At 43.0% G+C, this 12,963-nt stretch overlaps 1 protein-coding gene across 4 annotated transcripts in view; it reads right to left on the reverse strand.

The window, feature by feature from the left end:
* ADCY2 (adenylate cyclase 2) overlaps positions 1-12,963 on the reverse strand; it is a 193,363-nt gene that overhangs the window by 94,508 nt on the left and 85,892 nt on the right. For 3 of the 4 annotated variants that reach the window (XM_053243793.1, XM_053243792.1, XM_053243791.1), the window contains exon 4: positions 7,029-7,178. In XM_053243793.1, the coding sequence (XP_053099768.1) occupies positions 7,029-7,178 (150 nt within the window). The remainder of the gene's footprint in view (positions 1-7,028; positions 7,179-12,963) is intronic. The other variant, XM_053243794.1, reaches the window with a different exon arrangement.

The following is a 12,963-nucleotide window of genomic DNA, read 5'->3' on the forward strand; positions in this document are numbered from 1 at the left end:
GCTGGTCTTGCGGTAGCAAGCATGACTTGTCCCCATAGCTAAGCAAGGTCTGCCCTGGTTGCATATCAGTGGGAGACTTGATGTGTGAGCACTGTAAGATATTCCCCTCAGGGGATGAAGCTGCTCTGGGAAGAGTAGAAGGTTTCAAGTTCCCTCTCTGGCTTCTCCAAGATAGAGCTGAGAGAGATTCCTGCCTGCAACCTTGGAGAAGCGGCTGCCAGTCTGTGAAGACAATACTGAGCTAGATAGACCAATGGTCTGACTCAGTATATGGCAGTTTCCTATGTTCCTAGCTAACCATGCTAGTCACCACCACTATGCTCACTGGCCAGGTCCCCATAGCTTCTGCATATGAAAGGAGAATAAGAGTTCATTTGGGGAGGTTTCTGTCAAACCCTCTGTTGATAGTCACTCTAAAGAGAAGAGGGTTTAAATGTAGTCTGTGCCCACTGTGTGCAGAAGTCAAAAGGAAGAACCAACATTACTGGCCCTTCAGCATTCATTCAATTTAAAATATGGCCCCTGTTAAAAATTAGTAGCTGACTGGAAATGTATGAGTACCTTTTTAGCCTGTGAGACCCAGCCAGCACACATAATCTTCCTCAAAACCTGCATCTGATCAGGAAAAGGAAAAGGTGCAGCAGACATGGGCATTAGCTGCATTTGTCAGAGCTGAAAGTAGCTTTCTTCCCTTGAGGTTCTTTTCAACACAATACTTTTGTGTCAGTCTAATGCAGGCAACATAGAACAGGCTGCACTTCCAACAGATACATGGCAAGGCATTGATGTACCTATTTATTCTCCATACCTTATTAGGGAAAAACATTTTTTAACCCTCAGGCATATCACTTCCTTCATAACCAAAGCACAGTTCTGATGCAGAGGCCAACAAATTTCCATACATCAATGCTAATTCATTTGACTTCATTTGATAAATCACCTAGTTGGGAAAACAGCTTGGTTGGCTTAGTACCATCACTCCTAACAAAGCATTACGACAGGCAGAGATGAAATGTGCTCCTTAATTAATAATAGATGTTATTCACTCCCCTCTTTCTTGCTCTGTCCTCAAATCCCAATAGATCCCTGCCTGCTTTGCTCCTCTAACTCCATCACCCTCTACCACCCCAAAGTCTCCTGCTTCCTTAACTCTGGCCATTCTCTCTCACTGCCCCGATACTTCAGACTCCTTCCCAATACACCTATGCTACCTCTTGCTCTCTTCCTTCAAATCCCTCCTCAAAATCCACTTTTCCAAGAAGCTTTGGCTTAACCCTTTGGTCCTCATCCCCTTCAGAAACTGATACATATACAAGCATTTGTGCATACGCTTCCCTTTTTACCCTTGCCCAAGTCTTTCATCCATTGTGTCCTCTGCTTTCAGAATTTAAACTGAGGATTTCCTCCTTAGAGCAGGAACCTGTCCTTTTGCTTACTTTACATTGCAAAGCACTATGAACTTCAGGGCTGCACAACTTTGCCCCCTGCCAGCTGTTGTCTGACTACAATTCCCATCATCCTCAGTCACAGTGGCCAGTGATCAGGGACAATGGGCAGTGTAGTCCAACGTTGTACAGCCCTGATGCACATCAATGGTGCTAAATAAATAAAAGGGGTACTGTAAGGATACTGTACTGTATACAGATACCAACACTAACTGCATTAAAAACAAAAAAACAAAAATAAAAAGAGGACTGGATAATGTTTCTGGGATGTGTAGAGCATATGGTATTGCGTCTCCCATAGCAGTGGGAACTTTATAGGTACCTCATCCTGTTTGCACATTGCAAATACTATTTTCTTGCCTATGCTTGATAAAATATAGACAAAACCAGCTTGCTTGCTTCTGGTAACTGCTCAAGGGAAGGAAATTTCTTGCAATGGGGGCCTGAGAGGGAAAAAAAATTGCCCTGCCCCTCTAGGCATACATAAAGGTCTTGCACACAACTGTTTCTAGGGCAGGGAGGGAAAGCGAACCCACCTTCCCCCCAGTCAATCAGTCATTGTGTGTGGAACATCCTGCTTGCACGCCCACATGATCTGCGCTGCTCCCAGCAGCGGAATCTCCAGGGGCCAGGGCAATGTGTCCCGGCCTCCAGATATCCCATAATGCACCATGTGACAAGTGCAGTGCATTGGGGGGAAAACCTGTGAGTCAGGTGTTCTAGGCACCTGACTCTGTGTGCGCTCAGGATGCATGCAGCCCGAGCCCACACACAACCCTGGCACTGGGGTTAAGGGCGTGCTCACGCCTGTAACCCTGCCTAAAGGCTGGGGCAGAAAGTCAGGCTACCCATGAGGGCAGCACTGGGATCAGGATCGATCCCACCACTCCACATGAGCAGCCCAACCCAGGCTCGGCTGGGCTGCTTGTGAGAACAGCCTTATAGAAAGTCAAATTTCTCTTCTCAAAGGAAAGAGGCATTAGTGCCAGCTCTTGGCTAGAGCTTTAAAAAAAATTCCAGTATATGCTCTGCACAAGCACAGATCCCATATATGATACTGCACAGATGGCCATTTGAAGAACATCAGTTACAGTGATGTAACCTGTTTTGATCTGCATTTATGCAGGCTGGAATCAAACTAACAGGAGCAGTGGGGAGTTGCAAAGGGCCAGGTGGAAACAGGGAGAATAATGTTTACCCACTGGTGAAACAGAGTTACAACAATCTGACACAGCTCTGGTGTGATGATGGCGAATATTTCTCTTAGGACCATGTAGCAATCTGAGCAAGACTACCAGTAGGCCAATGGTTTTCAAACTGTGTTCCAAGGAATCCTGGGCTTCCCTAGGAGCTTATCGGGAATCCCTCAGTGAGAAAATCAACAAGGTTGGCAGGTTTCCCATAACTGCAGCTTATCAATCATTACAGTTCTATCCCAGCAGGCACTCTCAGTTTTCCAGCCCAACAGGCCTGGCTGATTTCCCAATATGAATTACAAGTGCCCCTTAGACTGCCCCTCAGAATTCCCAATCAGACACAACTTCTGAGCCAAATACATAAGGTTACTCATCAGAAAAACTGAATAGAATAGAATAGAATAGAATAGAATAGAATAGAATAGAATAGAACAGAACAGAACAGTCTTTATTACCGTCTTTGACCAGCCAAGCGAACAGAGAAACCGTTCAAGCAACTTACAACTAGAACCTCTCTGTAAAATTACTTAATATAATAAGTACTAAAAGTTAATACTATGATAAACTATAAACTAAAATGTAATAATACTAAAAGCAGTATGACAATAATTATAAAGTGAGCATAGTAAAGAGAACTTGGATAACGAAAGCAGTGATGGACGTCATAAATTACTAGTTCTTATTAAGCTCTAATCGGATTTTACTAGCTATAAAGCAAAACTTCGCCACATTGTAGGACCTAAAGTCATTCTGGTCTGCTAAAAGAAAATTCAGATAAAAGGAGTCGGAACAGCCAGGATAAGGGCTAATATCTGTGGAAATAAACTTATAACAGGTGTCACGATAATAGTTACAATACAAAAGTACATGTGTGTCGTTTCAATCTCTCCACTGCCACAGGGGCAAAGATGCTCACCATAGGGAATTCCTTGGTCTCTCCCTTCCAAGACAGCTGTACACAGGGCATTACATCAGGCCAACGTCAGAGCTCTATGGTATTTTGGGGTTGTTATCTGATTCAAATGATTGCTGGGGTAAAACTCGTTATTTGATTACCCAGAATAACATCATTCAAAATGGAGCCTTGATCTATTTGGCACTCCATATCGTAGATTCTTTCCCGTATTCTGAATCTGGCATTTTCATAGACTAGTTACTAGTGCGGTGGGGGGGGGGGATAAAAATATAACTTTTCCTCCACCCCTTTTCCCCACCTTGAGTGGTACATATCTTTTAGCACCGATGGAGCTATACCTATAGGGTGGTAGATCAGCTTAAGCCAGAAGTCGAAGATAATTATCCAGGCCCTAGCCTCTAATTTAAGCATCCCTGCTTCCAGTCGGAGTACCGCCCTAGGGACGCAACTGGGGACCTGGAATATATTCTTCAACAAATTTGATTGAACTGCTTCTAACTTAGTGAAGTTACTTAGTGAAGTGAAGTTATGAGTAAATACCCAGCTGCACCCCATACAGAAGCTGTGCTCGAGCTTTGGCCTCAAAAAGTTTGATAGCTGCAGGGAAGAAAAACTGAAATGGAAAGAATTATCTAAATAATTGAAAACAATTACACTAAGTCAACATATTTGAACCTGGCAGCAGCAGCTGCAACTACTGCTATGACAAATATTTATATGCCACTTTCCAACAAAAAAGTGGTTAACATAGAAAAACAAAAACAAATAAATAAGATAAAAATAATATTAACAAATAAATAAGAAATAAATAAATAGTTTGCCTGCACCTATAGGTCTGAAAAGAACACCACTTCTTATGTCCTGAGCATTAGGTTGGTTAAATGGCTTTACCCCTCCAAATCTTGATGTGAGGAGGATGATTTTGAAAAAGAATCAGCCAGAGTACACAAATGACTGCAGAAACAGTCATTATTTAAAATGAAATATGAAATGAATACCATATTTTACAAGCATTTACACTGTGTACTGCTGCATGTTTGACTGGCCTGATCACCGTGAATGAGTGATCAGAGCCTTTGGCAAAAGAATTCTAATGTTTCTTAATGAATGTGGATGTTTCCTGAATGGGCAATTCACCTGCAGGGGTTGGGCAGAGTCCAGTATCTGATAAATCAGTGTATAAGACAACAGTTTTGAGAGAGAGCGCTGGACATTCAGAGAGAAAGAGTGATGAGAATTTCTAGGTGAGGCTAGCTGAAAATTGGGGGGCAGGGGAGGGGCTTGAGGGCTAACTAAGTACTTCTGTGGTGGTTCTTCTGCCTTCAGCAGAAGTACTTGTTTCTTCCCACGTATGCTCTGCGTGTGTGCATCACACAAAAATAAAGCAGAGATCATAAGTCTCCACTGCTCTCTCATCCAAAGGAAACCAAACCCTGTAGTGCTGACACTGGAATTCCTCTCCCCTCAAAAGTGAGGAGCACATAATAATATATTAATTTCATGTATTAATCCAGAGGAATAACCTTCCACCAGTTTTTAACAGGTTTTCTCCCCCATCAAGGGCCACACATTCTCATGTATTCAAAATGAAGTTATTTCCCTTCTAAATTTGTTTTATAAGGCACCTTGAAAAAAATTTTCATTCTAGTAAAGAAAGGAATTGCCTCAGTTACACATCTAATGTTTCATTCGGTTACCTTCTTCATTTAAAACTGTCACAGCTTCTGAGTCCTGTTTCTAAGCCCATTATTATTAAGATCCTGCCTCCTTGAAAATGACATTCAAGGAGCTCTCTCAGATACCAGCACCACCTCCTGCTAGGATCCTTCAAAACAGCTTATAAGTCATTCAATGCAAAGCACCTGAAATGAACAAGAGTAATTATACTAACTGCTTGTCAATGTCAAAACCAGGCATGATAGCTTTGAAACTGCCTTAGTTTATTTTCTGCAACAGTTTATCAGTGGGGCAAACAATCTTATAGGGTAGTTGAACACTATGCTCTAGAAGAGTTTGTGTGTGTGTGTGTGTGTGTGTGTGTGTGTGTGCATGTATATTTGTGTTTATTTTATACTTATCACAGAGACTTCAAACAAGGAGATGAAATGAAACTGAAACACACCCAATACTAGCAATGTGTCAACAGCAAGCAAGGATGTGGGCAGAACAGACAGATTAGGAGAAACTGAAGGGCAAACAGACTAGGAAGAATTCCGACAGAGGATCAGGAACAGCCAGGATGAGAACCAGCAACAACCTGATCTGCTGTCCACTGTAGTGAGCGATTTGAGACTGAAAGAGTAGGCTGAAACAATCCTGCCAGGTACCAGCAAAGTTCCACACATGCAGGCCCTGTTTCCTGGCCTGGCTCTAAATGCTTCTGGGTCTTTGCTTTGGCTGTTGCATACCTGCCAACATGTCCCTCATTTCCCATTCACTTTAATGAGAAAATTGGGACATGTTGGCAGATATGCAACAGCCAAAGCCAAGCCTCCATGAATGTGTCTAATCCTGTTTTAAATCCAGCAATTTTTAAATACAAATCCACTTTGCTCTCTTATGCATGTATAGAAAGTTATGTATTCATGCTTCTACTATGCGTATTTAATTTAATGAACTATACTTCATGAACTATACTAGTTACCCCTCCTAACTTGGCAAAGAGGCACCTTTTAATGTGGTGATTCTCTTTATTTAGCAGGGGGAGAGTAACTGGCCCTATCCACCCCCAGCATAGTACCTCCAGTGACTGTTGCTGGTGTCTGTCTTATGTTTCTTTCTAGATTGTGAGCCCTTTGGGGACAGGGAGCCATCTTATTTATTTATTATTTCTCTGTGTAAACCACCCTGAGCCATTTTTGGAAGGGCGGTATAGAAACCAAATAAATATAAATATTATTATTACAGAATTTGGACTGTCTGAGTACATTTTTAATTTATTGATTTTTAGTACAGTATAGACTCCTGAATTTAGCTAAAAAAGAACTTCAGTTTTCTGTTGTCATAAAAGACAGTCTTATTAAATTATCTCAATACTTCTATAAATCACAGGGTCCTTCCGTTAAGATTCTGGTTTATCTGTGAAGAGTCTATGCATATTACTTTTAGAGGATACTCCTCAACAATGCATGATCCAGCTCTTTAGCATACAGGGTGATGTTCACAGGAATATCACAGCAACAGATCATACCATAAGAACTCTGGTGACAAAATAACCGAATGTGTCTTTTATCTTTCTCCTTCCTTTATGATAAGCCAAAGGAAGTAGAGGGAAAGGCGTAAGGATGGTGGTAATGATCCCATTTCCTCTACATTCAAGTTGTAAATTGCAACAAACAGCAGCCTTAAATAGGCTTCTTCTGAAGAGCCTTTCTTCACTCCTTCCTGATCAATAAGCATTTTAGCACATTCAAGAGAAAACAAAGGACTGGAGAAAAAGAAGGGTCTATGAAATTCTGAGCAGAGCTTTACCTGCTGCCGCTTCTCAAACTCCAGCTTGATGCGTGACTTGATGCAGTTGCAGGTGTCCTGATATGTCTGCTGCAGAGCGAGTTCCATCAGTTGCTTGTGGTATGCTCCTGCGAGGTTCCCACAGATAAAAATGATAACATTTGCCAGAATCTAAGCATAAAAAACATAACAGTGAAACTAATCCAGACTTCTACCAGGCAGTAACACTATTATTTTACTGTATGTCTCCAGTTCTTGCTTTATTTTTTTGTAGTCTTCATAGTTTCCTAGATGCCCACCATCATCACAAAATCAAGCAAAGAATCTTCTGCATTTTGAACCCCAAACACTACTTATTGCTGTGTATTTGCTTTCTGGAGATCAGTCAGCCTTCTTTCTAAGGTTGCATGCTGTGTGCCCTTTTTATTACTGAAAACTTGTAGTTTTGCACATTATCAAGGCACCCCTAACCATTGCTTCTAATAGCAATATTAGAACCAAACCAGGAAGTGTTAGAGGAAGTATCTCAGAAGAGGGGATGATACTGACCACACTACACATTTTTTGCATCCTGACATGGGGCGGGATGTGAGTCTGAAGTGCTGTGAATCTACTGTGAAACAGAAATGCTATGAATCTGAAGCAATGTGAGTCTGCTCACATATTCAGCTGCTCGTTCCAGGAACAGCCTCCCCCGCCCTGCAAAGTCAAGGGGAGATTCTCACGATCGGGCAAAAGCAGGCTAAGGGATCCTAGACTGCTTTTGCATGATCGTCTGCTGCCACAGGAGTCACGCGGCTCCTGGCAGCAAACCCTCCTAATTCCCCCTCCCCTTAGACAAGGTTAGTGGAGCGAGTGCTCCACTGACCCTGTCTTTTCTGTAGTGGGTTGCCACGGTGCAGCTCCGCGGCGTGGCAACACACAAGGAGACCCCCACTGGGAGGCTAAAACAAGCCTCCTGGCCCTGGGGGCCCTACACGCTTGCACGGGGCATCCTGGAACTTCCGTGGTCCACGTGGCCCCCGATCACCACAGCCCCTGCTGGCTCCTGATGGAGCTGGCAGTCATGTGGGTGGCTGATCCGGCTGCCCAGGGCTGCTTTCCTGCTCATCTGTGGAGAGAGCGTGCTAAGCCTGCTCTCCCTGCAGATCCCTTCCCAGCGAGTCTCACTGATCGTGAGACTCGCCTCTATGAGTTACAACAAGCTGCTCTCAGAAGAAATGTTCGCCCCCTTTCCATGCAGAGTTATTTACAGTTCACACAGAAGAGGGGATAGTGGATCCAGGCCAAACCAGTTTTGCAGGTTTTGTAGTACTGATACCTTTGAAAAGCTTAAACTAGTCCCCAGAAGTGTAATCAATGCAACTGCAACAGACATGGGTACTTTTAGGCTTGACACTTGCAAGAACAGTACCTACTGAAGTCTGCTTGTGGCCAAATAAATAAATAATCTTCCAAGTTTTGGAGCTTCTTTCCCTCACAATATTTAGAGTTTAAGGCTTCTGTCTTTCTCGCTTATGCTACTCTGTGAAGCACCATATTCTGTGACGCTCTGATATAAAATAATAAATCATATTAAAGAAGAAGAAGAAGAAGAAGAAGAAGAAGAAGAAGAAGAAGAAGAAGAAGAAGAAGAAGAAGAAGAAGAAGAAGAAATAATAATAGTGCAAGGCCTATCGACTGCCCCACAGTATTGCCTTGCTATTTCAAGTTCTTTGAAAAATGTTGTCTCCTCTCAAGCACTAGTGTAAATATTCCCTGCTTGTGAATAGGCTTTTATTCACTTGTTTTATTATACTGACTCCAGGCTCTGCCACCTAACAAGAGACTTCTCTCTAGAACAAGGCCCCACCTCCCCTTCATCATGTTTGTATGACTATCAAGCTATTGAAACACGAACTGGGGATACTACTACTATACCAGTCAGGGATCAAGTTGTGCCTGTTGCTTTCCTAAAACAATTACCTCTATACAGAAGGGAAGTTACCCATTAATATGACATCCAAAAGGATGGTTTATTACACAGGAACATAGGAAGCTGTCTTATACCAAGTCAGACCATCCATCTAGCTCAATATTGTCTACTGCACAGACTGGCAGTGGCTTCTACAAGGTTGTAGGCCGGAGTCTCCCTGAGCCCTATCTTGGAAAAGTCAGACAGGGAACTTGAAACCTAGATGCTCTTCCCGGAGTGGCCTCATCCCCTGACGGGAATATTTTACAGTGCTCACACATGTCTCCCATTAAAATGCAAACCAGGGTGGACCCTGCTTAGCAAAGTGGACAATTCAAGCTTGGTATCACAAGACCAGATCTCCTTCCATAAGGTTTACCTTCTAAACCTACAGGAATGAAGATTTCTACATTTCCATTATTCATGAAGTTAAATCCCAGGTTTCTGTTTGTCTCCACAAACGTGAAACTGAGAACTTCATGCATACTTAACGTTTAAACAAAGACAACATGTAGTGGTTATAATTTCATGATGGAGCTACAGGTTGTGCCCAACATGGAGATGTCGCCAAAAGCAGAACCTTTGGGTCATGCTCTCCCTCTCTCAACCATTACATGTAGGATTATGTACTCTGTGTCATAACTTCATAACCTGGCATTTCCCACCCAATCAATCAATCAATCAATCTTTATTATGGTCCCAGACAAGCACAAGAATACAAATACAAAATTTATTTCAAGTTGTTTGCTCTTGCAACACTGAGCTAGAGCCATTAACAGCCTGAGGCCTATAAGGGTCCTTGAGAGGATTGCGGCATAATCGGCATAGAGTAGGGTGGAAATGCTTCTTTCAGCCAGCTTGGGGAAATAGAAACCTGGGTTACTAAGGTGGCTCACCATGTCATTGATGTAGAAATTGAAAGGAAGCGAGACCAGGATGCATCCCTGTTTGACTCCTTTCTGTGTTGGGACAGGGTTCGTAAGGTGACCTTGAGGGCTACATCTTACCTTGAGAGTTGTGTCTGTGTGGAGGCTGTGGATTAGATAGAGCAGGCGATGATCAATTGAGGAAGATTGCAACTTCTCCCATAGCTTGGGAGATGGAATCAAATGTGGACTTAAGATCTATGAAAAGGGACCGTAAAGGGAGCATAACTGTTGGAGGAGTACTTTTCAATGCAGTGCTGGAGCACCAGGCATTGGTCAGTTGTGGATCTACCTTCCCTAAAGCCGACTTGCTTGTCTGCAAGCAGATTTTCTTGCTCTAACCAGTCCTTAAGTTTCCCATGTAGATGTCTAGCGTACAGCTTGCTGAAAGTGTTGAGCAAACTAATGAGCCTGTAACTGTCAGGGTCATCCTTTCTTCCCTTTTTGAATAAGGGGACGATGATCGCCAGCCCCCAATCCTTGGGAATGCGGCCATGAGAGTCAAAACAGGTAAATAGCGAGGCCAGAACTGGGGCCCCACCACTCTAAGTTATTTTTTATAAGCTCCAGAGGGATAAGGTCTTCCCCGAAGGCCTTCCCTGCTCTAGATTGGGAGACAAGAGACTCAACCTCAGCTGTAGTGAGTGGTGGCCAACTGGACTGATCTTTTATATCCGGTACAAAATCTGAAATGCAATTCCCAGATCACTGGAGGGATATAAGAGTCCACCTGAGTCATACCATTGCTGATGGGATTGGCTGTGATGTACCAGAATGTGGCCAAGTCCTTTGCTTTGACCACCTGGATGAGATGAGACCAGGTGGCCTTCGTAGCCTCTCTTTTCTTGAGTGCTAGTAGATGTTTGTATTGTCTCCTGAGGTGTAAAAGGTGTGGGAGGACTATTGTGGCATCTGCTCCTGTACTAGATTTGTGGATATGATAGGTAGGGATAAGGGCTTTCTTGGCTTCTACAGTGTCCTTATCAAACCATGGTTTGGAGGAAGAGTCGGCCTTTCTGTTTAGATGCTTTTGTAGCTCATGCACTAGGTCATCATAGGTCACAGCGGGGGGGGGGGGGCGGAGGTAGGTGCCACTTCGCTGGTAGCTCTGGAAAGATTCCATGGCAAGCAGCTCCTTTAATGTTTGTTCAAGCTGAGGGGTCCATTTGGCACAAAACCTGCCTTGACCAAAAGGTAGATAAGTGGGAGTGCATCAGGTCTCCAAGCGGAACTATTGGGTAAAAGACGCTAACTGAAGGGAGATCAGAAAGAAATCTAGGTGAGGTATGACCTTAAAGTTCTTGACAAAAGGAAGCAAGTTCCCGGAAATAGCAATGTAACTGATGGTAGTTGTTTTGGAGCCGGATAGATAGGTAAATTCCCCTTGATCATAACCTGCAAATGAGCCATTTAGAATTACGAGGTTAAGTCTGGCAGTCATTTGTGCTAGGCAAAGACCTGCATAGTTTGATCTCAGGTCATTTGAAAAGTAGGGGTGTGCACAGAACCGGCTGGCCCGGTTTGGTTCAGGTGTGAACTGCACCCGAACCTGACTGGTCCAGTTCGGTCCGCCATTTTGGAGGCTGCCGTGCATGCTCAAATGGCCTCCGTGAGGTCTGGCAAGGCTTAGGGCCTCACAGGGACCATTTGAGCATGCGTGGTAGCCATTATTTTTAATTAAAAAATTAAAAATGGCCACCAAAAACAAAATGGCAGAGGCCATTTGTGCATGCACGGCAGCCTCCCAAATGGCCACCGAACTGTTTATTGCAGGCCTGAGTGGGCAGGATTTTTTTTTAAAAAAAATTTTTTAAAATTCGCGAACTGGGGAGGGGGGGTTCAGTTCGGTCCAGCCGGACCAGGGGATGGTTCGGTTCTAACCCGAACCCCTGAACCTGAACCTCGAACCAGTTTGCACAGCCCTATTGAAAAGCAGGTAAGAGGTAGTTGCTCAGTCTCTGAGGAGTGGGTGGGGAGCTGATGTTGAGAGAATAGGTTGTCGTCAGGCTGCTGTTTTGATGAAACATTTCAGCCATCTCTGCTTTGTTTTGAACTTGAAATTCAAAATCCGTTTCATACTCATTCCTACTCACGAGGACCATATTTTCAAATCACTGCCAAAATACACTGTCTGACTAGAAAATATTGCAATAGCTGTGGAATATATTCCTGGCCATTACTTGTTCATAAGATACAACAGTATCTTTTCCAATAAACCCCTTCAAGAACATTAATCCTTTGCTCCTCCATGAAGACACATCACCAAGCACATCTTTCTTTCTTGTTTGTTAATTGTTGCAATAAGCATTTTTATAGAGAAAGCTCTGGATTCCACTTAATTAGCATTTTTTCAGACTGGGGGGAAACCAGCCTTGCACAAGGATTATGATTCCATCCCCCTTTTAATTATTTATTTTTTAAAAATTCTATGCTGCCCAAAAACTGCGTCTCTGGGCTGTTCACAATTTCAAATCATCAAAATTATAGTATCATAATATGTGGCTTATAAAAGGGTACAGATTTCCTGGTTATTCTAACCCTGTAGAATTTATCCATTTTTCAGCAGAAGTCATTTTATATGTTTCATAATATAGCTTAAACTTGGTGGACAGAAGGAGATCTAAATTATTTTAAGAAAGCAACTCTAGGCTGCTTTACTCCTCCTAATAAGTCTAAACACACTATTTACCTTGTCTTTAGAACAGTTCTGTTATGCTTAGACCATTTTAAAAGAGCCCAATAAAAAGAGCATCCCTAAACTTCAAGCCCTCTGTCAAGATTTACTGGTCAGTGACCGAATAAACTTATATCTACCCTCTGCAAGATCCCAGTCACTGCAGCTCTGTCTTCTGAAGGAGTGCTATGTCCCTCAATGGGCTACAAGACCATGTGGCCCAGGGCATGTAGCTGTCCACTTGCTCTTCCCAGCTTTCTTGGGATAGAGCTGGATTATAACAAGGGCTGCAATGTTTACTTGTTTAATTGGTTAGATTAATCCATTAAAAAAGCTCTGATAAACTAATAAGGTATCTCTGATTAACTCCATAGAAGCTTTTTAAAAGCCTGTTAATTATTT

The sequence above is a fragment of the Hemicordylus capensis genome, chromosome 4 (assembly GCF_027244095.1).
Source record: "Hemicordylus capensis ecotype Gifberg chromosome 4, rHemCap1.1.pri, whole genome shotgun sequence".
NCBI classification, from domain to species: domain Eukaryota; kingdom Metazoa; phylum Chordata; class Lepidosauria; order Squamata; family Cordylidae; genus Hemicordylus; species Hemicordylus capensis.